Raw genomic sequence first — 26,334 nt, forward strand, 5'->3', positions numbered from 1 at the left:
ACAGTGCTGTCCACTCACCAGATTAGTATCTGAGGAGAATTTGGGAAGCATGACCGCATCTTCCACAAGATTAGAAAGAAACCTTTAACTTTGGAAAATCCCTTAATTGGACCAATGTGCTGCTGTGATGTTGAGTCCAATTCACATGGGGATGACAATGTTTTAGCAAGAAGTAACACCAGTTTTATACAGGGTGGAGACTGAAGCACTCATAAATTAAATCATATGTGGGCATGTGATGCAAAGATAGGAGATAAACCAAGGTCCTCCTTGGACCTAAAGAGAAGAGAGGGAGCTGCAGAGACAGAATGAAAAGCAAAGGAAACCATGGAAGAAAAATTTTTATATATCGACATAATTTCCATATGCCAGAAATGTCCTTTTGCCAGCTATTTGGTTTTGTTTGCAAGGGGAATATTTCTGTCTTTCATATAGTAAAGGCTGCTATTTAACTGGTGAGATATGTTTCAAATATAAGTCATCCTGGGTGTGTTGGAGGAGATCAGTTTATACTGAGGATACAAAAGATTTTAGGTAGTTTTCAGTGCTCCCAAAAATCCTTCCCAAAACTTCAACCTTTTGCATTACAGTTATGAGAAATACTTGAGTCTTTGTCTTTTTTTTTCTTTTTTTCTTTTGCTTAAGCAAGTTTAATTTTTACTGCCAGTCTTGGTGGTGTCTGTTCTGGAGAGTTGCAGGAAAAGCTGATAAGGGTATAGGACAGAAATCTTTGTGCTTATCTCACTGCAACACATGGAGCTGAGAGTGCATCCTTTTCCTGTCCTAGGACAGGAGACGTAAACTGACCATCTCCTGACAGCAGTGACTTCAAACAGAGCCTCTAATGTCTAGAGAGTATGAATCTTCTCTCAACTTCAGAGGCCAGCTAGGTGAAAGTGGGTCACTGGCAGTTTAGAAAGCTGTTTTTGTGCCAGCAAAAAAAACCAACCAACCCAACACATTTCTGATAACTGCTGGGTCAATAGACGTCTCTGTAGACATTGTGGTGTTTTGTGGTTGGGTTTTTTTTCCCCAAAGGGCATAAATTCAGCATGACTCCTAATTGTTTTTTTAGACTTCTGCCAGAAGGTGAATTGAGGTGTTTTTTTTAAAAAAAAAAAAAAGATTTAACTGGTTTTTCTAAGAGAGTTTTATAAAAATCAGGGTTGTGCGATCGGATTTGGAATGAAGGTCAAACAAAAATTGTCCTCAAAGAAGGGGTTATTTAGACAGTGAGTGTCTTTATAAGACGAACATCAGAGGTTTTCTTTTATGTATTGCCTTTACGTGACCTAGAAATGAAGGGTCTAAGTCAAAGGGAATGTGAATTGGAGCAAAGAGAACCTTCCACCAGGACTGCCTGAGCCTCGGTGTGACTGAACCTCAGGATCTTAGCCAGGGTCTGTGCTGTGACTCTAGGTTAGTAACCAATTCTTGGAAAAATAGAAATACATTTATAAATTGGTTAGACCAGCTCATTTCTGTTACACTTAATAGTTAGATCTCATTCCTAATTTTACGATTAAGATAGGTACAAGAAACCCTAGCTTGCAGCTCTGCTTCTGACCACGTGTGGAAATATATCTCAGTGGCCAAAGCCCAGGACTAGAAATCCAGGAAAAAAAAACATGAATCTCACATCAAATATTGGTGCTGTACCACTTGGGGCAAACTGCTTCACTGCTTTCCGGGCCTTAGTGCCTCTATTGGTAGAACAGCCCAAGAACTCCATGATAATGCCAAGTTCAACACAGAAGATCACAGTGGGAAAGAGAATTTGGAAGTGCACAGTATTTCTTTTCTAATTAACTGCCTGCCTGGCAACCTAACACTTTATATAGTGGCTGTGCTCTGGAGTCTACCTTCAGGTAGGTGCGGCGCCAGGTCTTCAATTACCCAAAGGTCCTGGGACTAAGGCAGTTTGCCCTGGTTTGACAGCAGCGTAGCATGCTGCCACATCAGCTGAAGGTGCAGCCTTATTATTTGAACATTTATTTATTGCTATGACACTGGCATGCCTTGCTAATGCGAGTCTCCTCATCAGTTACATAGGTTAACTTTGAGACCTCATGAAGGCTGAAGAAATAGGTATGATCTCATCCTTTCCCTTTGTTTCAGGATGCAGAACGGTTCCTCCAGATTGATTGATTTTTTTTCTTTATTTTTTTTTTTTAACAGTCACTCCTGGTAAATGTGAGCACTGTATGAATTATTAGCATTAAATCTCAAAGCTTTTCAGCTCTAGTCTGGAATTTGAGGTTTACTACAGTCCTTAATCTCAGCTCGTGGTCACATAACTTTGATACGGGCTGGCTTTGATTGGAAAACCAGCAAACTTTTATCTCTTCCCTCCTTCCAATCAGCTATGTTTCTGTCCCAGCAAACCCCAAATAACTTCCTAAGCACAGCTCAGATAGTACAAAGCAGCTCTAGGACCCTTCAGCAGCGGGATGAATGGGTTCCCTAGAGTCGTATGATTAATCTCATTATAATCTCAACTTTCTAGTTCTCTTCCAGTCCCCATGAATCAGATGCGAATTGTACCGTGTAGAGTTGGCTAATCTGTCACCTGTAGCAGCCTGTCAGCTACCTATCCAGACCTTCTCTTCTGCTATTTAACAAATCATCTTGGAACCTTTCATGTTGTCTGTCTTCCATGGCTATCAACTCTCCAGGATTCGTAGTATTTTCAGCTCTGCTTTAAAAATAAAAAGCAGAACTGCTGGTGAAAGTTGCAAAATCTTTTCCTAAAGTGCTGCAAATCTGAGACAGATTAAATTTGTTGAGACTAAGGCTCTTCTGCCTTCAAGCTAGTGATGGACTAAAGGCATAAATTTTGACAGTTTTGCATTCAAAATCCAAATTTAGGGATAGAATCATAGAATGGTTAGGGGATTGGAAGGGACCTCAAAGATCATCTAGTTGCTGATGCTGATCTTCTGAGAAGCAGAGCAGCTCGAGCTGAGAGTTCAGCTCCCAGTTTACACCCACGTCCGCTTTTCTTCAAGACAGGAAAACTGGAAACTGGTCTGAGCACTGGGTGTGAAGATCCCAGTCTGCGAGGGAATGTACCGCACCTTGTGCACAGCTCGCCCTTCCCCTGGACTTTGCAAAATTAGATCAGTGTCCTCTCTCTGAATCAGTTTTACCTTCTGCGCTAGCACAGAGTTGCACTATTCTAGTTAGATGGTCTACTGTGAACTGGGGTGTAAAACACAGAGCCAGAAATTTGGATGGTAATTCTACCCACTCTTCATTATTCATACCTTTATTACTCACATTTATTTGCAAGGTTTCGTTTTTCACAATAATTTGATCCTTCTTAGGTCTGACAGTGATAAAACATTTTGAGGCTTTGCCATAGAAGATATACTATTTATTGCTTTGAGTTTTAACAACTGGTCAGTAACTTGTGTAAGGAAACTTGCCATTTGCTTTTGAGTCTAAAGAAAAAATCAAGCAGCTGTTGGTTCTGCAAAAATTTCTGTCTTCTCATGAGGAGCCTGACCTGGAGCTGTAATTTATCACTTATCCTCCACATCACTTGGCCACCGTCCGAAAGGACACGTTCCCAAGTTTCAGTAATTCCTGTTGCGTATTACACAGCTCGGGGAGGCTGTCACTCATCGCTTAAACTACCCAAGCTTCAGCAGCGTGGTAGGAACCGTTGTTACGTGAGTCGCATCAGCTTTTCCGTGCCCCGGGACATTTGGGAAGCGAACCCCAGTGCTTTCCACCTGCCTGCCAGAGATTTCATGACTGTCCGTAAATTCCTTAGTTACTTGAGAAGCCGTTGCCATAGAAAATGTTCTTTTATGCGTGTTTGTACTGGCATGTCTAAATGAGTGTCAATACTGGCATCTGACTGGGCAAAACCTGTCAGTATCTGCCTTCTGATGTTAACTTTGGCAGCAGCTTCTTGTAACTGTTGCAGGGAAGTAGCTCTGGTGGCCAAATTCTTTCAAAATTCAGATATTACCTGTTTGAATATTTAACTCTTTTGTGAGATCTCTAAATCTCGCCTTTTTCGGTTACCAAGTCCTCCAGAGCTTCTCAGGACAAGATACAATGTGATCTGGAACCATTTTTCACTCACAGGATGCAATTACTAATTCTTCTTTTTCTGCATTTCTGTGCATTAGATTTCTTTTCATAGGAGGTAAGTTTGGAAAGGACCTCAAGGGCTCATCAAATCCATCACCTTTTCTCTAAGAGGGATGAGCTCTGCTTGCATGAGTCTGGACAGATGTGCTTTAAAAAAAACACTAAACGAGTGCCTCTCTTACGTGAACTCCACAAACTCTGCAGTCTGTTGTGCACTCGACTAAACGTGAGAAGGCTTTTCCAACTCTTCAAACTGTGTCTCTGTCACTACTATTTAAAACCATTATTTCTTTTCCATGGGGAGTAGGACACAGAGATAAGACTGCTGTTCTTTTGCGACCTTTGACATTAAGGTTGCTCCAGGAATCGTAAACCCCAAATCATGCATTCCTACTTGTAGGCTTCGTTAGGGTTTTAATAGCTTTTGGCGTGCCAGACAGAGATGTGACTGGCATATTTTAAGCTTTTTTAATCATGACTCTACATTACTGTCTTTCTACTTAGCGCAAGGACAACCTGGAGAGCCCTTAGTGTGAGTTGGGGAAGGCTCAGACTCTGAATCTGTAGTATGGCATCTTAACCATTACCGTGACCCTAAACCATCAGATTTTTGCTGTTATCTGGCCTTTCCTCTGAACATATTTTAGGAACTTAAACAATATTAAATGGCTTTTCCAGTTTAGAAAGTGTGTGTGAGAAGTGGGGGAAGATGTTGTATTGGGTAGCGCAGGGTGAAAGGGAAGCTTGTGGTGGCTTTGGATTAAGTTCTTTTGAGTTAGTGTGTGGCTTTGCTGATGTAACCTGATCCTCCTTTTCTTTCCTGGGTTCTGGTGACCAGTCATCCACATAAGTAAATTCACTCCCAAACTCTGCTTCAAAGTGAACGAGCTGTTTCTCTCCAAGACAAAACCCCCTGTGCACTTCTGGAGATCGTTTGTGCCAGGACCCTTCCCAGTCCACCCATATGGACAAGACTGAGCCAGATCTGGCTCCTTCCACCTTGTACAGTCCTCCAGTACCATTCCAGCAGGACTTTCAACTCCTAAACGTGCTCATATCCCTTTAGAGGATGTGTAACAGATATCCTTAGTTTCATGTTGGGAAAGCAGTGATGCCACAGGGCTGCCTTGTGCAACATTGGGTGGGCTTTGCAGCTTGCAGAGGGCTCTGCTCCTGCAGTTATACCTTTATTAATTTGAAGCTAGCTTGAATACACATACCTGAAAAGTGTAACAAGAATTCCCAGAGCGGCATCCTATGGTGAACTCCTCCTGAACCAAAGCAGAGAGATAAATCAAAGTTTGTGCTTTTTAACTACTGCAGACGTGCAGCACACACAGGTAGGACTATTAGAGAAAAGAGAATATGGTCTCTCTCCAGAGAGTTGAATCTGTCCTAGTGACTCCAGGCATAACAGGATATACAAATGGTTCTATTTCACTGCTTTGTTTTAATGTTGATTTGTTTGTAGTCTGCCCAAGGTACTAATTGGTGTTTTACAAGTATAAAGACAAAGGTGTCTGCCCTGAAGAACTCACTAACGAAAAACACTACTGCACAGTGTTAATGCACAGTCAAATTTGCTGCCTAATGAACCAATCGCTTTGATAAAATCTCTGCCTCCTGGTGAATTTTCTGCTTTGATTTTCCCCTCGACTCCCATCTTCTTTTACACCTCACTTGGTATTCTTTTTTACTCTGCTTTAAATTTTGGGGCCAGTTCGTGCTTTAATCAACATTTTACAGTGTAGCTCCTTGAAAGGAAGTGAATCACCTCTTTCATTAGGAACAAACAAAGTTGGTCTGATGTTGCAACTGTATGGATGTTTAAGCTGAGAAATTGGAAGACCCTGGCCTGGCACAGGATTTTAAGAGGAGCGGTGGTGCGACATTAGCTTTTAATCCCTTCAACACACTGCGGTTGATAACAGGTTGTAACATGGGTGTTAGTGCCTGCATTTGCAATGCTCATATCCAGAATAATACTTGAACAATTCCTCCTCTGTAGTGATGTGTTGGCTTCTTACCACCTATGACTTAGCATGGATTCTTTTTTTCTTCGAGAAGTGTCGATGGCTGCAAAAATAGTCACGTTAATGGTTGCCATCTGCACCTTACCCTCGCCACTTCCACTTGTATGTTATTGCCCCTTTTCCAGAGGTTATTTCCTCTGCAGCAGAGGTGGTGGAACAGACTCTGTGATTGCTTCTCATCTGCTTCAACACAAAATCAGCCAGTTACTCTAAGTTGTCTTTAGTCGTGATTTATGCTGTCGTTATTGTTTTCCTATTTCTCATTGAGCCTCACTTCCATCTTAAATCAACACCTGCCTTTTAGCACAAACCATGTTCTAATGAAGGAGATATGTTTGAGAAACCAGTTTAAAGGTAATATGAATGTGCATTAATGGTGAGCAGTGCTGGCACACTTTACCGTTGGGGACTTTGGACCTATTTAATGGGCGGTAGATGGATTTTCTTTTTAACTTCTGTCTGTGTGGTATGCTGCTTTTAAAGTTGTCCAACTACTAATGTATACCACATTTGAGACATGCGAAACTGTCAGTAGCAGGCTGCGTGGACTGCTGAAATATGTCCTGACTTCCTAATTTTTATACTACATAATGTTATGTTATCTTTCACCTGAGTGCATTACTTTATATTTATCAACGCTGAATTTCGTTTGCTATCATTTCAGCTGCTCAAGGTGCTACCTCATTTTTAGCCTGGTTTCCAGGTCAATTAAGCATATGTGTTTATTCTGTTTGTCTCTTCCGTCCTCTCTCGCCGATTTCAACCACATTACATAGACAGCAGCCTTACAAATATTAGGTTCCTACATTTTGTGAAAATAAATGGTCACATAAAGAGGAAGGACAAGTTGTTTTCCCTGCTGGGTTCAACTGTATTATTAGACATCAGAGAGTCTACACAGAGGAAGGCCGTTATGAGTGCTGTAACCACAGGAACAGCTTCTATCAGAACTTGCACTTCATTAGATAGGGGGTCATCCAAGCACAAGATGCAAAGCCACAGGAAGCCAAGTTGCATTGCTTAGAGTTAGTAGAACTATCCTTTTTTAAATGAAAAACCTAGCTCGCACCTTGGAGCAGGCCGTGACCTTCATCTGTGCTTGGAATGACTTCTTTAAAAACTCCGTGGCTCCACCCCTCTGCTTTTGTTACGGCAATAAGTGTGGGGTAATGAAGGGAAGACATAAAACTGAGCTGGCGTTGCTGAGTCACTGCCGAGATTTGGGACTGGCTGACTTGGTGGAGCTCCACTCAGGATGGAGGGACCACCCAGCGTCTGCAGGTAGCAGGAGGGATTAGCAGAGGGATGACCTTGCACCCTCAGCAAGTTCGCCGATGACACCAAGCTGTGTGGTGCCGTCGACACGCTGGAAGAGAGGGATGCCATCCAGAGGGACCTCGACAGGCTGGAGAGGTGGGCCCGTGTCAACCTCATGAAGTTTAACCAGGCCAAGTGCAAGGTCCTACATCTGGGTCGTGGCAATCCCAGGCACAAATACAGACTGGGCGGAGAATGGATCGAGAGCAGCCCTGAAGAGAAGGACTTGGGAGTGCTGGTGGACGAGAAGCTCAATATGAGCCAGCAATGTGCTCTTGCGGCCCAGAAGGCCAACCGCGTCCTGGGCTGCATCAAGAGGAGTGTGGCCAGCAGGTCGAGGGAGGTGATTCTCTCCCTCTACTCTGCCCTTGTGAGACCTCACTTGGAGTATTGCGTCCGGTTCTGGAGTCCCCAACATAAGAAGGACATGGACCAGTTGGAGAGGGTCCAGAGGAGGGCCACGAAGATGATAAGAGGGCTGGAACACCTTTCCTATGAGGACAGGCTGAAAGAGTTGGGGCTGTTCAGCCTGGAGAAGAGGAGGCTCCGGGGTGACCTTATAGCAGTCTTCCAGTACCTCAAGGGGGCCTACAAGAAAGATGGGGAGAGGCTGTTCAGGAGGGCCAGTTGTGATAGGACAAGGGGTAATGGTTTTAAAATAGAGGGAGGTAGATTCAGGTTGGATATTAGGAAAAAATTTTTTACCATGAGAGTTGTAGAACACTGGAACAGGTTGCCCAGAGAGGTGGTGGATGCTCCATCCCTGGAGACGTTCAAGGCCAGGTTGGACAAGGCCCTGAGCAACCTGATCTAGTTGGAGATATCCCTGTTCCTTGCAGGGGGGTTGGACTAGATGACCTTTGAAGGTCCCTTCCAGCCCTAACCATTCTATGATTCTATGAAAGGAGAGCAGGATAGTAGGAAGATTGACTGAAAGAAGGTAAAGCAAAAGTAGAAAGCATCTTTTAAGGATGGATTGTTAAAGTCTAATTGGGGGTAGTCAAAATCGTAAAACAGTTTGGGTTGGAAGGGACCATAAAGATCATCTAGTTTCAACCTCCCTGCCATGGGCTTCTGCACTCTTGCGAAATGCCAGGCCACTCAGGTCTGTTGGGCAAGGGTCTTTTTCCCTCTTTTTTCTACACCCTTTTAGTGCTTAACATAAAGCAAGAATTTCTGTGCTGTCTGGCATCTATTTTCTCTGTCTTTCTGTACACTCAGGAGATCTAGGTGAACTCCTGCAAGCCTTCCACTAAGGATTTGAGACCCCAACCAACACCACTTCCCTCTCCAGAGAACAGCTTCCCACGACTTGGCTGAGGGACTGGAGAGAGCAGCTCTGGCTTAATGCTGTTTGCCTTTGCCTAGCTGTAGACATTGGAGTATTAGGAGCAAATGAAACATTGGAAACAAATTGGTCTTTCCTTTAATCTGACATTTCCTCCTGAGTCTTCTCTTCATTTTGTTGCTTATTCCTGGAGCAGTTTGCTGTTAAGCTGTGGTAAGCATCCCATTCTCACTCCTTTTTCAAAGCTCCTGTGCCAGGAGACGTTCCGGCTTGGAACACGCATGCACTGCCTGCGGGATTGCCTACCTGGCAATTATTTGTATTGTTTTGTACCCCCTCATAGCTTTAACCTGCAAGTCCCTTGAGGCACATGTTATGTGTTTTGTGTGGTTCACTGGGCAACCATAGAGCACTTCAGTCCCCTCAGGGCATTACATAAAGTGTTAATAATAAAATCCTAGGAAATCTATTTGGAATTAGAGGCACAGGGATTTTCTCATTGTCCTTTTTCACATTACTACTAAATCTTTATGCAGTACCATAAAGCTAATACTTAGCATAATGAAAGACGTGTCTTTAAAACTCACCCAGGTCAAAAGTCAAAATTACAGAAGCAACCGTAACCAAAAAAAAAAAAAAAAAAAAAAAAAGAAAAGGAGGAGGAAGGGAAGCAGCAAAGAAGGGTGTGAGATGAAGGCTATGGTTTGCAAGGTGCAGAAATTGAAGAGAGGCAAGAAAAGCAGAGCAGAAATTCAAGAGTCAGCCATGGAAAGCAAGCCGAAGAAAATGAAGTCTGAGTAGGGATTTGAAGGTGGAAAGAGTCTCTTTACTCCCAGGGAAGGAAAATAATGTAAACCCAAGAGCAGTCTGGACAGGTATGGATGTGAAACACAAATAAACTAAATGTTTTCACCTTTAGCGCTTGGGAGATCAGAACTGGATTGCCTATGAGCAGAAGAGCTGAGATAAGACCTTGACTGTGAGGATGCAAACTGTCTCAACGTCATATGATTATCTATCAGTTTTGAAGCACAAGACCTGTCTTCTTCACTTGGATAGTTAAGATTTTCTTTGGCTTTGAAGCAGGCCTTGGTAATGTAGATACTGTACATGCTGATCTAAGCTATTCTCTCCTCAAATGACTTACGTAGGTTAAAACAGATGAGTTGTTTTGCAGGTTGATAGAGCCGAAGTTCTGCTAAAGACGGCAGATTTCACAAACTGCCCCTGAAAAGCCAGCATCTTTGTTACAGGTCACAGCATATGTGCTCTGTGTTGCTCAGGCTACAAGGCTGCATAGGTCCTGCTGGCACTTGTAGTCACCAGGGATTACCCATAAAGTAGTGCCAACTGCTTGATGACAAGTTTTCCACCTGCTTTGTGGCTGAAATGTTCTGTTCACTGTCATGTTCTCAGTGGAGACTGCCTTAATTTGGTGTTTCAAGACAAGATCAGCTGTTGCTGGATCTTAAATCAGTATTTCAGAGTACGGTCACTGTTGGTAATGTACTCAAGGATAAGAAATGTGGAGATGTAATCACATACTTTCTCCCTCTTCTTTCCTGAACATTATTCCTCCTCTCTATATCCCAAGTGCCATCTTTCTTTATCTCAATAACCACTTCAAAGTGATCCTTTCTCCTTATCTTCTTTCATCCTTCTTTATGCTTCCTTAGCTCATGAAGTGGGAAGTCTACTTCAGGCTTATTAGAAACCTTTGTCTAATTGCTTTGGCACCTAATAGCCAGATTTATTTTTCAGTATCAAGGGGACAGAAGCAGCATTGAAGGAATACCCAGGGCTCTTTACACTTTCTAGCAAGTGTGCAAGAGGCTGAAATACCTGTTCTAGAGTAGGAAGCCTCAGGAATGGAAAATACTTTGTTTCCTACTGAAATAAGAGGGACTTTTTAGGCTTTCCCTGTTAGGACAGCAACAATTGCTGTGATTCTCTACTAGCTGTTGTGGAGTGTGGGAATAAATCCCCAATAACAGAGGTGCTGTCCTTGCCTCCTCAAGCAGTTTTTCTGTACTAAATGATGTCACAAAGTTTGTGTTGCGTCTTGCTCGCGGTTACAGTCATCCTGTCTTTCCTTCCTTTGATACTCTTGTTGCCAAAGTTAATTTAGAAGCAATTTACAAGCCTTTCACCTCAAATTCTGAAATTTATTAACTGTAGTGTGCTGTGTAAATACTTACTACTGGTAATGCTAATGAATGTGGAAGAATAGCAAAGCCTGTAAATCTAAATAAAGTCAGAACATCTTATGTCTTCTTTAAAGCACAGTGTTCACCTTTGCTTTTATGCTGCTTGGAGTATAATATGTGCCTCCAGGAACTTGGAAGCTAACACTGCAAACGAGTACGGAACAATACAAGTCTCTGCAGAAATGTTGCTCTGATAACTTTGCTTTTTTGGCCTACATTTCTCAGTGGTTATTATTTGTTAATTATGTTATATAGTGCTCACATGTGGGCTAATTGCTTCCCCAGAGAGCTTACAATAAAATGATGGACAGAACAAGAGCAGGATGTTACACATACCAGACAGTAAAAGGGTAAGGTAGGACGTGGGCAATATGGTTAGTTAAACACTTACGGCTGTGTTTGAAAACAGAGCAGCGTTACGAAGCATAGTGTAAAAGAGTTGGGTTGGTTGGTGAGGGGAGAGGATGAGTGCTGATTTGAATTGATCTGAGGAGTTGACTTGTCAGAATAGTTGTGCAAGGAAGCACCAAAACTGAAGGCAGCGAGGAAGAAAAAATGCAGAAATTTATGAAAGAAGGTTGCGGGGAGATTGTACCTGGCTCACTTGTAGTTGCAGGGCTGTGCAGTGTAAATTCTTGAAAACAGAATAAGATCCACATGAACTATAGGTACACTGCATGAGTGATACTCTTTGAAAAATAAAACCCTTTTCTTGGACAAGCTCTTTTCTCAGACCCTTATAGATGGGAGAGAAGAAAAAAACGTGCATACGCATTCGTGCAGTTGCATTTCAGATTTCAGTTCTCATTCTTGCTGTTTGTCTTGTTTTTCTGCATCTCTCTTTTAGCCTGCACGCTTTCAGGCAGGAGCGCTCTGCTGATATTTATGGTCTGTGCTGCTCTAAATTGTAATGTTCTGATTCATTTTCCTGTGCTGCGAACACTTCTTCACACCTGCTTAGAGAAAAGGAACCAAGCGGTGATGAAGGCACACTTAACAAATAAGTGACTAAAAAGTGACACAAGGTATTTCTCAGCAGCTCCTCAGCCACTGCTGGTGCTGAAAAACAGGAAATGTCTGTACCCTTGCACAGAGGTCTGACTTGATTTTCGTCCCTGGATCAGCTCTCTAGCGTATTGCCCTCTCAGAGCAAAGAAGCGGAAGAGTTTCAAGTGTGTATTTTCCTTTTGAGGAGCATTTTCTAAGGGGAAGGGGAAGGGAGTGAAGGTTTGGCCATTTACATTATCTGTTTCAAATGGTCCTAGAAGCACTTTATTTATACACAGATATGCCTTTCTACATTTATTATTAGAAAAGAGATAGAAGTGAGGTTTTACATAGGCAGGTGTCATTTTCAGATTTCAAAGTACGTGTAGTTTCCTCCACCAGAAGCCAAGCTGTGATGCTGACTGTGCTTGCTTTTAGAATTCCTACCAGAACTCCTTTCTCTCCTGTGGGTACTTCCAATGATTTTTATTGCATCCTTTCTCTCAGTGGCTTATCTTGGCATCTTAAATCTCCACAGCCTTTGTTAATACCTTTGCTTGTACTCACAGTTTGGCTGGCCAAGCCTACTTGTTACTTCTCATATAATCCATTCAGTTTCATAGAATCATAGAATGGTTTGGGTTGGAAGGGACCTCAAAGACCATCTAGTTTCAACGTCCTTGCCATGGGTAGGGACACCCTCCACTACACCAGGTTGCTCAAAGCCTCATCCAACCTGGCCTTGAACACTTCCAGGGATGGGGCAGCCACAACTCCTCTGGGCAACCTGTTCCAGTGCCTCATCGCCCTCAATGTAAAAAATTTCTTCAGTATATCTAATCGAAATCTATCCTCTTTCAATTTAAAGTTTTTCCTCTGTATCTGTGGGGTATAGGAAAAATGCCAGAACTCAACAATCAACAAGGGGTTGTCTTCTGAGTCCTGATTAGAAAGGATTAACAGCAGCTGCCTATTGCACACCCATCACAAAGGGATAATGAAAAGTGCCCAAGGAATGACATGACAGTAGTAAACTACTATGTGAAGAAGACTTGGATTACTTCTGAGTGTGCCTTACAGTACTACTGCCACATGGATAATATCTATGGTACTGGAATGACTGTCCTAGACATTCAGAGGCATTGGCATTTAGAGTATGGATACAGGATGAAAAAAACAGTCTGCACTGATTTGACTATAATCCTGCCCCCTCCTTTAAAATAATATATTTGAGAGTCTCTTGATGGTTTGATTATATATGGGTATATCACAGAACAGATAAAAATTGCGATGCGTCTGATCACTGCTAAGTGTTGTAGCCACGTGGCAGTGTCAGGTGGGTGGAAAGGGGGGTTATTTCAGTGCTTGCGTAGGGCCTTCCACATCCATGATGCCTCTCCAAAGGATCTCAAAGCACTTTACAAACACTTAATGAAACTCTTAGCTCTGCCTCGAGTTTCGTATCGTTGATAAGGCATGTTTTGTGCTTTGGTAGCCTGTGCCAGAGCTGGAGGGAATAACTTCTCCAGCGTTTCCCACCAGCTCTGTTCTGTAGCTAGGAAGAGAACTTGGGAAATGTGACCTTCCCAGTCCTGTGCTCGTTTTGCCGGACCATACTTCCTCTGTTATTCAAGGTGAGAACAGAATGGTTAGAATTGATTTAGGTGCTTCTGGGAAGATGAAGTCACTATGTTTGGATCTCTGTATCGTGCCAATAGAGAGATCCTAGGGGAAATCTCTTCCTTTAGTTTTGTTTATATTCAGTCTAATGCACAGATGTAATTTTCAAGGAAATGCAAAGGAAGAGAGGTTTTGCTGGCCTCAGCAGTGTAGCTAGAGTGAAATGAGATGTCACAAGGATATCTAAGTGTCTCTCTTTCAAGATATGAAAAGGATTTTTTTTCTTCTCTGTAGTCTGCTGATTTTTTAACTCTTTCCCTAGATGCCTTCAGTCTTCCGTACCTCTTGTATCTCACTATATGTATTCTCCCTTAGCCTTTCACAGGCTGCCTTCTGCTTGTGGATATTACTTGCTGCCTTTGTTTGCTAAAACGTAAACGAATGCTTTTTTTTTCCTGAAAAGTGTAAGAACAGTAGGAGGAAGTTTGTGTGCTCTGCGCGACCCTCTGTCTCAGGGTTCCCAAGCTGACATTAGAAATACAGGTGTTGTAACTGCTGGTAGTGTAACTGTTAGTAGTACTGTAGGACTGACCAGGATCTGATAATGACAGCTGGAATGAATCCCCATGACTATCATTGTAATCAAGTCTCTGGCCAAAATGTAATCCGTTGCACTTTTGCAACCCTGTTGCTTCCTGTTACGCTGTTATTTTCAGGCTGAAGGCAAAACCGGGCTGAGTGTTACAGCTTATTGTGCGGCTCCTGTTTCATTGATGGAAACAGGCTGGGACCCAATACGTCGTACGACAGTAAAAATCTATTGTTTATATGACAAGTAAATGGCATTTTGGATACCTAGAGATTGCATTCAGCAGGCGAGATGGTGGCTTTCTATTTTAGCAGTAGTAATGTTTGAATTATAAGAATAAATGAAAATGCTAAAATTGGCCACTTGCTGAGGGATGAGCTTTTGGCAAAAATATAAAATAGAATTACAAGACAGCCTGGGAGAATTTGAATGCAGTTTTAATAGAAACACGTCACTGCAGAATTTAAAACTAAAATAAAAAATGGAGTCAGCAGATACAATGTAAATGTACTTGAAAGCCAAGCACCTATAGATTTATGCAGCAGAATGAAACAGTTGCTGTTATGTGGTAATAAAACCTGCTCACTAGTATATGGTGCCGCATCGGAACAGGTATCCAGAAAGACTGTGGAACCTCTGTCCTTGGAGGTTTCCATGACTCCACTAGAAAAGGCTGACCTGGCCTGGCATTGGCAGTGGTCCTGCTCCAGGCTGGAGGCTGGACTTGGGACCTTCGGAGGTCACTTCCAATCAACCATTCTGTGGATAACCCCAAAATTACTCTAAGCAGAGATTCACTATAATAAAATTCCTTAGCATTTTTAATTACAAGAGGAGCAGTCTGACTGCTTTTTCCTTTGTAGTTGCAGGTGGAGGCAGTTGTAGCAAAAATGGATCTTCATAATTACATGGAGAAAACGGTTGGATTTTTTTAAAAGTTTTTTTTTTTCCTTGTCCCCTTTCCATTAGTTACCTCCTAACCTCTCTCCTTGTCCTTGCTGGGTGAGAGGCAGAGCTGATAGTTCATGTGGAATGTAGTAGTTAATATCCAACTGCAAGACAGCAGCTGATTTTTCAATGTATTCTAGCACAGAATTTATTTTAATGGAGTCAAACAGGAAGGTACTTCTCTATGGTAATTGGAACTTAGCCTTTTAAAAAGTACTATCAAGTCATACAGCCCAACCAGGTATTAGACATTGAGGATTTTCATTCCATTTTCCATAAGTGGATTCCTTGCTATACTGGCACTCAGTATAAATAGTACTAAAATTAAACCTTACTATGGTTATGTGAGGTATGGTGGCGATTAGAATACTAGAGTCAACAAAAGAAGGAAAATGCAGGGGACCTAAATTTATACCATTTATTTCCAGGCTTAGTGTTTCTGCTTTTCATCTCTTTCATTAAACCATCTTTTATTAACAGGAGGTCAAATTGTATCTGTTTAAGTTTTTAAAGTCTGGAAGATGCTTCTAGGCTCCAGGTCTTCCATTTTCCATTCCAAGCAAGGATTAACTCTACCTAACACTTTCCTGGTAGTTGTCTGAGTTGCTTTCAGTGGTTGAGCATCCCAGTGGTTATTGAGGCTTCACATATGTACTGATAGATTTCTCCTACTAGCAAAGTTTCATGTTGGTAATTTACATCTGCTGCTGCTTGTCCTCTTCCTCATAAGCACAGGAAAAATTGTCCCTTTTTTCTCTTTGCATCAGCCCTTTCTGTATTGGAAGTCTGTTACCATTAGTTCGTCATAAGATGCTGTCTGCAGTATACCAATCTTAATCAGGTAAATTGAAAACATAAGAGCCTCCTGGGTACCTGTTCTTATGCCAGAACTGACTTCAGGACTGATGGTACGTGGCCTTATTTATGCATGTATTTATTTTAATCCTGCTTAAAATCATCATGCTACAAGTCTTTGTTCACTCTCTTGCCTGTTAGATCCCAATCCAAATGTTTATGCTCATACTTAACTTTAAGTTGTCAGCTCCTTAAAGCAAGACTCTGTCATCCTTGTCTGCAAAGCTCCAGAGTGACTCTCCATGAGTAATCTGCTGTGCTTCTCTCTGTTACAGCTAGACCTGGGTTAGAAAGATACAGGGATGCCCTCAGTTCTTGCCTGTCAAGTTTTATATACTTCATGAGAGGCATACCAACGCACCTCTGGAGTGAGGATCTGAAGTAGCAGAAACAGAACCGGATTATATTAATCTTATTTTTATGGTTTCTTAACAAGAAAGTAGCTAATCACTGTGGAACAGCCAGACTGCAGAAAGAGGTTGTTTCATTTTAAAGCTATGGATGATCCGTGTAACTTGTGCCTTGTAACTCAGGCTAGAGGTTTAGCCTCTGTTTACTTCATCTGCCCCCTTTTCTGTAATTCAAGTAGGAATCTACCAAAATTACAGTTTAGCTTTATTCTGCCTTTATGCTCACCCCATCTGTACTTTTTTCCTTTTGTGTCATTTTTGTGGATTTGAGCTAACAAAATTGCTTATAAATTGGTACTCCCTCATTTGCAAATGAGGAAGCAAAGGCATGTGAAATTACTTAAGTATTTGTAGTTCATATGTGGCAGGTCTGAGACTGTATAGTAGATTTTTTGATTCTTCTAAGTGCTAAGAGAGAAACACTTGCAGTCTGAAAAGGAGGGAAACTTCATTGAATTAATCCAAGCTGCAATCTACTGCTGTTCCCTGTGTACTGGCACCTTTGTCTTTGCTGATTAGTTATATCTCGTTTTTCCTGCCAGGGTAACATGCAGATGCAGTTTTTCTTTTTGGATTTTAATTCATAGAATCATAGAATGCTTTGGGTTGAAAGGGACCTCACAGATCATCTAGTTCCAAACTCCCTGCCATGGGCAGGGACAACCTCCACTACACCAGGTTGCCCAAAGCCTCATCCAACCTGGCCTTGAACACTTTCAGGGATGGGGCAGCCACAACTTCTCCGGGCAACCTGTTCCAGTGCCTCACCACCCTCAATGTGAAAAATTGAGGTCTCGGGACTGTGACCATCTTAAGAACCTGAAGGTGGACAAGTCCATGGGACCAGACGAGGTGCATCCGTGGGTCCTGAGGGAACTGGCGGATGAAGTTGCTGAGCCACTATCCATCATATTTCAGAAGTCGTGGCAATCTGGTGAAGTTCCCAATGACTGGAAAAGGGGAAACATAGCCCCCATCTTTAAAAAGGGGAAAAAAGAAGACCGGGGGAACTACAGGCCAGTCAGTCTCACCTCTGTGCCCGGCAAGATCATGGAGCAGATCCTCCTGGCGACTATGCTAAGGCATACAGAAAATAAGGAGGTGATTGGTGACAGCCAACGTGGCTTCACTAAGGGCAAATCCTGCCTGACTAATTTGGTGGCCTTCTATGATGAGGTTACAGCATTGATGGAGAGGGGAAGAGCAACTGACATCATCTACCTGGACTTATCCAAAGCATTTGATACTGTCCCACATGACATCCTTGTCTCTAAACTGGAAAGACATGGTTTTGATGGATGGACCACTCAGTGGATAAGGAACTGACTGGATGATTGCACTCAAAGAGTTGTGGTCAATGGTTCAATGTCCACGTGGAGGCCTGTGACGAGTGGTGTTCCTCAGGGGTCAGTACTGGGACCAGTGCTATTTAACATCTTTGTTGGAGACGTGGACAGTGGGATCGAGTGCACCCTCAGCAAGTTTGCAGATGACACCAAGTTGTGTGGTGTTGTGGACACGCTGGAGGGAAGGGATGCCATCCAGAGGGACCTTGACAGGCTGGAGAGGTGGGCCTGTGAGAACCTCATGAAGTTCAACAAGGCCAAGTGCAAGGTCCTGCGCGTGGGTCAGGGCAATCCCAAGCACAAGTACAGGCTGATTTAGATTAGATATAAGGAAGAAATTTTTTACATTGAGGGTGGTGAGGCACTGGAACAGGTTGCCCGGAGAAGTTGTGGATGCCCCATCCCTGGAAGTGTTCAAGGCCAGGTTAGATGAGGCTTTGGGCAACCTGGTGTAGTGGAGGATTTCTCTGCCCATGGCAGGGGGATTGGAACTAGATGATCTTTGAGGTCCCTTCCAACCCTAACCATTCTATGATTCTATGATTTCCTCCTTATATCTGATCTAAATCTCCCCTCTTTCAGTTTAAAGCCATTGCCCCTTGTGCTATCACTACATGCCCTTGTAAAGAGTCCCTCTCCGGCTTCCTGTAGCCCCTTTAGGTACTGGAAGGCTGCTAGAAGGTCTCCCTGGAGCCTTCTCTTCTTCAGGCTGAACAGCCCCAACTCTCTCAGCATGCTCCATAGCAGAGGTGCTCCAGCCCTCGGATCATCTTTGTGGCCTCCTCTGGACCCGCTCCAACAGCTCCGTGTCCTTCTGATGTTGGGGACCCCAGAGCTGAACGCAGCACTGCAGGGGGCGTCTCACGAAAGCAGAGCAGAGGGATGACAGAATCCCCTCCCTCGACCTGCTGCCCACGCTGCTTTGGATGCAGCCCAGGACACGGTTGGCTTTCTGGGCTGCCAGCGCACATTGCCGGCTCATGTTGAGCTTCTCATCCACCAGCACCCCCAAGTCCTTTTCCTCAGGGCTGCTCTCAATCCATTTTCCTCCCAGCCTGTATTTGTGCTTGGGATTGCCCCAACCCACATGCAGGACCTTGCACTTGGCCTAATTCTTTGACCAAAGGTCTTAAATCTCCCAAGATAGTTGGGTTTTGAACTCATTTGATTTCATGAGGTGCCTAAATACTTTTCACTTTGGGCTTCTACTGTTGCCAGATTGTTTTCACGATGTGATGTGAATTGTTTTCTCTGTATAATTGACCATAATCCTCTATTTTTTTCTTCACTAAATAACTGTGGTTGAAAGGTGCTCTGAGAGTATGGTGCCTTAGAGATGCAATCCTGATCCTGCAGGAATCAAGGGAACCAGGAGTTCACTCTCTAAGCTTAGTGTACTAACTTAATGATTGAATCAGCATTGTGTGTCTCAAGTGAAGAAAGCAGGCAGAAAAAAAAATGATGGTACTTAAGGTGCTCTATGTGCTTCTAATTATTTTCCATACATTTAACTAATTACATAAACAGATGATATTTACAGGGGACTTCTGGCTATAATTGACCTTCGTCTTTTCCTGTGCACTTCCCAGCTTCTCCTTGAATTTTCCTATTGTTTCCTTTTACTCATTCCACGTTTAATAAACACCATGTTTCAAGCAGTTCTTTTCTCTTGCTTGGGACCATCCTACCAATTCCCTAGAGGTCAGTATTCCCAACAACTTCTAACTTCGTCTTCTCAGCCTGATTTCATGGACAATTTTGGAACTCACAGTGTGGACACAGGTATCTCCTCCAAAGCCCCATCTTCAGCCTCCCACCAGTTACAGCGCGATTGCTCTTTTCCTTTTACGTGATCATTAGTGGAGCAGGAGTGTTTCTTTCATAGATTTCATAGATTTTTAGGTTGGAAAAGACCTTAGAGATCATCCAGTCCAACCATCCCTAATCCCCCATTAAACCATATCCCTGAGTAGTTCATAGACAGTAGTTATGTCTTTTATCTTCTGAAATAAATTGATTTTTAGAAGTTGCGGCAACAGAGTACACATTTAAGTGTGTAGATCTGATTTTTCTTTGAAACCTTTGAAGCAGAATAAACTGTGAGTCTCGTGTCGAGAGCTTAGAGAAAACTCATGTTTAGAGTTCAGCGGTGTTCCCATGGCTACTAGGACAGGTACATCATGGGAGGGGGAACACTTCTGGCATTTAACAGCCTTTCTAGGTGATTTATGGTTTCACATAAGCTTTTCCTAAACTGAGAGGTTTTCTAGGGTTGGCACCTCTTTGCTTGTCTCCATGCCCTGTTAGTTCTGTGTTCAGTGGCCCGTGGTTATTAAAATTCTTATCAATAAAGGAGTTTCTGAGCAAGGTTCTTATTTTCTGGGATCATGCATACCTCCTGAACTCCTCAGCTTAACCAAAGGAACTTTTTTTTTAATGCCTAATGTATTTTATAAAAGAAATGTGTAGAGTTCAAGTAATATTTGCCTTCAATTACAGTAATTAAGTTGTCAGGACTTGAAGTCACCAAGGGAATGAGAAAATCCTTTCCTGGTTGGCCAGGGGGTAATTGGTGTTCTGGTCACAAGTACGTTTTACATATTGGGCTGGGGAGGGAAACTGTTCTGGCTGGCATCTGCGGCAGAAAACCTGGGAGACTTTGTCATTTTGCAATACAAGGTGTCAAAATCCTGCTGTGGGTAGAAGGAAAAAGAAAAGAAAGTGACCTGTTTTACCTCTGCTTTAGCAGGGCATCTATTTTCGATCCGCACTAACGCTGCTTGCTTGGGTTGGGAGGTCTATCTTATTAAAAAGAGAGCGACTACAAACGTAGCTCAATCTGTTTATTCTGTGGATTCTGTCTTGTCAAACTTACACTGCGGCTCTGCTTTCAAACGTAACCTGTGTGTGTAGTTGTGTGTAGATACGTGCTTTTTTTATCCCCTAGGTTCAAGATCTCTTTGCAGACTTCTTCGCCAGAAGTCAAATAGTTTCAGTTGCTTCGTAAACTTACCTGAAAGGTACAGTACAAGGGATTCCTACAAGAAAAGTACCTAATTTTTATAAGTGCCCACACAAACATTACTGGAATCTCAAGTGTAGCGTTACTTTCGTTCCACTGGAATAGCTCTCTTGAAAGCAGATGTATGAGGAAATCACTACTCGTAATGCATCACTAATGACACAAATTTTTGCATTCCTGCTCAAGTGAGTAAATGTTACGGATGCATAAAGAGTCAGACCTGCAAAACCTTACTCATAAACCCTAATAAACCCCACTTCAGCTAGCAGGTTTAATGATGCCCTGTAAAGTGCCAGATCACTTCACTGGAGCTGTTGGAGTGAGTCCAGAGGAGGCCACAAAGATGATCAGAGGGCTGGAGCACCTCTGCTATGAAGACAGGCTGAGAGAATTGTGGTTGTTCAGCCTGGAGAAGAGAAGGCTCCAGGGAGACCTTCTAGCAGCCTTCCGGTGCCTAAAGGGGCTACAAGAAAGCTGGAGAGGGGCTTTTGACAAGGGCGTGTAGTGACTAGACAAGGGGCAATGGCTTTAAACTGAAAGAGGGAGATTTAGATGAGATCTAAGGAAGAAATTTTTCACATTGAAGGTGGTGAGGCACTGGCACAGGTTGCCCAGAGACGTGGCTGCCCCATCCCTGGAAGTGTTCAAGACCAACTTTGATAAGGCTTTGAGCAACCTGGTGTAGTGGAAGGTGTCCCTGCCCATGGCAGGGGAGTTGGAACTAGATATCTCGAAGGTCCCTTCCAACCCAAACCATTCTATGATTCTGTGATCACTTATTACACCATCACGCAATAACTATAGAGCGTTGAGATAAGTGGTTTTAGATCTCTCAGTTTGCTGGTGACCTTTGCCCTGTGTATCAGTTTATGCCGGTGAAAGTGGGTGTGAATTATCACTGCTCTCATGTGGTTGCATTTTATAGTCACTTAAGTTCACATACAAGATGCATGGGTAAAGCGGATGCTCTTACTTACCTCTGCATGGATGAATGGAAAACCAGTGAAGTATCTGTCGTACTCACCACATTTGACTGTAATAGCTGTGGATTACCTCTCGTTCAAGAAGCATGTTATAGGCCAGATCTTGTTAAGGATTCTACACAATTCTCACCTGCTCAACTTTTCCTATCGAGGGGGAGTGTGCTTGGTTACCTGCAGTAAAAAAAAAAAAAAGCAATGAAAAATTTGGGACAATTCCCAAGAGTCATTTGTGACTTTTGCCAAGCAAAAGGATATGCCACAAAGGGTTATTTTTGAGTGCTTCAGTATCCATGTAAACCAGTCTGAACTTCAGCTGTCTTTTTGCCTTGTTTATTTTCTAAGTCACAAATAATTTAACAAGTTATGTATTTTCATCGTGTTGCATTTGTTGCTTTTTCAGAGTCAATTCTCTTCATGCCATACATAACATCCAGCTCTAGAGCTATACTTTGCTTTTTGTGTTAGATTTACTTTCTAGATACTAGACTCTTTATAGATATTCACCTGCAGCTAGAGTTCAGCAGCTATTTATTTTGTGTATGCAGAAGCCTTGTAAGATCTAACCTGTGATGTTGTTTTTGCCATCTGATAACGTATGATCAAATGGAGCGTGTTTAAATAACAACATCTGGGACACAATGACAGTAAACCAGCTACGAAACAAACATTTCTAAAGATCAGATAAGATGGAAGAGATGCATCAATGCTGAATTGCTCCGTATATCATAAGTTCTTGCACTTGGCTGTAGAGGTATTCCAGGTATGGGATTTCCTTTATGCCACAGGCTAATAGATTGTACTGTGTTATTTTTCATGTTGTTTTATATCTTGGAGAGACGTGTGCCTTTGCACAGTGAGTGTGATACACTAAGTATGATAGTATTATACATGATGTGCATGAGTTGCACAGGAGTAGATAAACAGTAAGAAATTCAAAGCAACAGAGAATTGTCTTGTTCTGTATTTTATTGCTACTTTCCATACTGCCACCTCTTCTCCCTAAACCTCTGCTGTCTTTTGCATTAAGGGCTGCCTCTCACTTCTGCCCAAGTCTATACTTCTACAACTGATTTTCAAAGCATCTTATGGTTTTTAAGTGTTTTTCTTATTAGTGTTCAAAAAAAATAACGTTATGTTTAAAGACATTATTTCTGACTCTTGCTCCTGCTCCTCTTTGTTCACCTGCAGGAGGATATCACCGATCCTGAGTCTCAAGAAGAGAAGAAGAGAAACCACTGGCTATCTGAGCCTGAGGACGGTTACAATACAGTGAAGAGTGTTCTCACTGTACAGGAATATTTCGCTGAGCGCATGGCAAAACTGAAGGGATCCCAGAATGAAACAGAAGCAAAGGCAGAAAATTCCTGCTCAACAGCTGACGAAGCTTTGGAGCCTTCAGAAGAACTGAAAACCAAAGTCAAAAAGAAAAAGAAGAAGCAGAAGAGAGATGAAGCAGAGAGCACAGAGCATTGCAAGAAACCAGAAGTGAAACAGTGTAAGATAGGTAGCTTGAATGGAAAGAAACTGGATGCTCCATTAAATGAATGTCACCCAGGGAAAAAGAAAAGGAAATATAAAGATCAGCACGAAGGGGAAAACATTAGTTATGATGAAAATAAGGGCAATGGAGAAATTTATATGGGAATATCTGATGGGGAAGATCTCAGCATAAAGGACTATGAGGCAAAGCAAAAGAAATGTCATAAGAAGAAACACAAAAGGCAAAAAGAGGAGACAGATGAATGTATCGAAGAAACGCAGAGAAAGAATAAGAAGCACTGCAAGCACATTTAACCATTGAAAAATCAAGCTGGGACTCTGAGGTGATTTAAACTTTAGCATGTTAGAGGAGAAGTGTGTGTAAAGACACCAGCCAGGCATCACATTGTAATCTTGTCTCGAGCACACTGCTCTACCTCCAACTGAAACCACAGACTGCGTTTAAATTCAGCTCTTTTAAGGGAGAACACGGTGACAGGCCAACATGAGCTTCAGTGCTCCATGTGTAGGGCCGAGGCCTCCACGTCTCCATGTGTAGAGCTGAGGCTTCCACGTCTGCAAAGCAAAACTTGATAAAAAACAGGCTTTGCCTCTTCCTCTGTGGCAGAGGGTTCACCTTAGTGGCTTGGCAAGAGCTGTTTTAACACAGCAAACCCTATGCTGCCTTCAGCCCTGATTCACTCTGGTGCAACTCCGTTCAAGTCAGATAACAGCAAGCAAAATAAGGCTTTATTTTAATTACTGTGGTTAAGACCATGAAAGCCAGTGAATTACTATCTGCTGCTTCACACAGACTGTGTTTTTCTCAACCCAGGGGGGGAAAAACAAGTCACCCTACCACTGCCTTGATTATTAAAGCCACTGTTGTTTTCACTTGTGGAAGCCCAGCTCTGCTTCTGGAAACAGGAGGGGTTTTGCAAAGCTGTATGTATTTTTCCATTAATTTTTACAGTCCTGTCTAATTTTTTCATTGATCTCCTTTTACGTATAAAATGATTGTTGTTTCTTCACAAAATGCTTAGTCTAATTAAAGGTTTACACCTGAGTGTCAGTACTAAAGAATGAAATAAAAGTACCTCCCTTTGTTTCCTAGCCAGTAGTTAACTACTGTCAAGCAATTGTAACTGCAACAAAGCTAAAGGAGCTGTGCCTTTGTTAACCATACCTAAATCTTTGGTTCCCAGGCAACATTCACGGTACCTTCAGTGGAATTCAAAAAGTTGTCTTGGATGGAGCAAGGTGTTCGGTGAAATCAGGAGACCATACGGATTTTAAAAGCATAGCTGGTCAAATGCATTAGTATTGCCATTTATATATTGAAAATCTACAATTTAGATTTATAACCAAATTTACAAATGTTTCTCTTTGTAAACCTGCAAACAAGTAATGCTGGAACTCAGCACTACCACCAGCAGCGTTGGTGTTAAACACTCGGCATGGGTTTTGGCATCTCATTCTTGCTCAGCGAAGTGCTGTCAGTCAGAAGAGGGGTGAGCTTGGAAGTGAAGCGGTGGAATGGGAAGAAGCATTCACCAGCCTTGATTCAGTTCTGATACCGCCTTGGCCACAGCAAATTGAGAGCACAACCCTGAAAGCCAGCCAGTTATCATGGCATAATCCAGAATTCAAACCCATTAGCTGTTCATTTGACTTGGAGCCTGGCTGTGTTTCATCAGTGTAAATCTAAAACATCCCATTGGCCTGCTCTGCTGAATAAAATGGGTACATTTTTTTATTGTCTTAGCTCAGTTGAGTTGCTTAACGTGGTTTGAAAAAACATTGTCAAAATGCAGATGTTAATATGAAAAAATTTCCTTAAGCTGCCTTTATTGTCCAGTGGGAGCAACTTAGTCTGCAGCACACAGTCCACATGGCTTCAGATGTTTTAGTTGCAGCTGAACTCTTCCTTTTTGAGATATCTTGGTTTGCACTGCACCTTTCTTGTCCTCAGGATGTTCTCATTTCAGTTGCAGCAAAATTACTTTACTTTTACTGTATTGTAAGGGAGAACAAGATGCCTTTCTCTGTGTTTCACTGCTGGCATGCCAGTAGTTTTTAACCCTTGTAGCATTTGCTTTTCAGTGCTATACAAATATTAGTCATTATGATGCCGCTATGCTGGGCTTGTTCCTTGGCTTCCTTAAACAAAATACCACTGAATACCATGAGGTTGCTACAGAGCTGTGAGTAAACTCCATGCTTGGGGTGAAAAAAAAATAATCTCAGTGGAAAACAACAGCAAAGTGATTTTTTCATGTTACACTGAAGCATCCTAAGTTTTGTGGGTCCCCTGCAAAGCAGCCCTTCTAATTTCTTGTTCACCATGAGTTCGGATTTTTGTTTATTAGTAGAAGCCAAAAGCCTGACTGTTTCCAATAGGGTTTGGGGTTTTTTTTTAACTCTTAAGCAGCTGAACTTTACAGTCTCTCTGGGATTTCAGTTTTTAAAGGTGCTAGTCAAGGAACAGGGTTTCCTTCTCCAAATACTGCTGGGCTTGTTTGTTTGTTCTCTGTATTAATCTTGCAGGAGTTTCTGTGTGCTAATTCTTATGAGTGTTTGGCCAGATTCCAGTGTTAGTTATAGAAAGAATAAAGCCAGAAATAAATCCTTAAATTTATGGTGTTAGTACAATTAAGTACAGTATACTTAAGATTTAAATCTGTCTGGGATTGAAATATCACCTACAAATAGAAGATTCTCTATTTGTACAAGAAGAAGTGGGAATTTCATTTTATCCCAGGAAACGTGGGATTTTAACGTGCCTCAAATTCAAAGAGAAATAGCACATGCAAAATATGGGCTGTAGGGGAAAAAAAATAAAATCATAATAGACTAACATATGAAACAAGTAGTTCATTTAGCCGCGCTGCTCTGTGTGTGTTAGTGGTCAGCCAACTTGGCGTTACTTGACAAAAAGCTCTTCTTACCAGATACTGTCTAGTGAGATGGGTGATTGAAACAACTGGAGCATGTTTCAAAGTAATAATTTCTGGTTTTTGTTTATAGTGAGTTGTGAGTCCAGTTTTAACCAAACTCTGGTTTGGCAAGAAGGTCTTTTTTTAGAAAGCATAAGAAAAAGAATTACGTCATTACCCAAATGGTGAAATTAGCAGAATGTAAGCACA

At 42.2% G+C, this 26,334-nt stretch overlaps 1 protein-coding gene across 1 annotated transcript in view; it reads left to right on the top strand.

Annotated features, from left to right (window-relative positions):
• PINX1 (PIN2 (TERF1) interacting telomerase inhibitor 1) overlaps nucleotides 1-24,510 on the top strand; it is a 66,208-nt gene extending 41,698 nt beyond the window's left edge. Inside the window, exon 7 of the mRNA XM_086624207.1 lies at nucleotides 22,898-24,510. Within this exon, the coding sequence (XP_086480333.1) occupies nucleotides 22,898-23,503 (606 nt within the window). The 3' untranslated portion in view covers nucleotides 23,504-24,510. The remainder of the gene's footprint in view (nucleotides 1-22,897) is intronic.
• The last annotated feature ends 1,824 nt before the right edge of the window (nucleotides 24,511-26,334 follow it).

Source organism: Tauraco erythrolophus, chromosome 2 (assembly GCF_009769465.1).
Source record: "Tauraco erythrolophus isolate bTauEry1 chromosome 2, bTauEry1.pri, whole genome shotgun sequence".
Taxonomy (NCBI): domain Eukaryota; kingdom Metazoa; phylum Chordata; class Aves; order Musophagiformes; family Musophagidae; genus Tauraco; species Tauraco erythrolophus.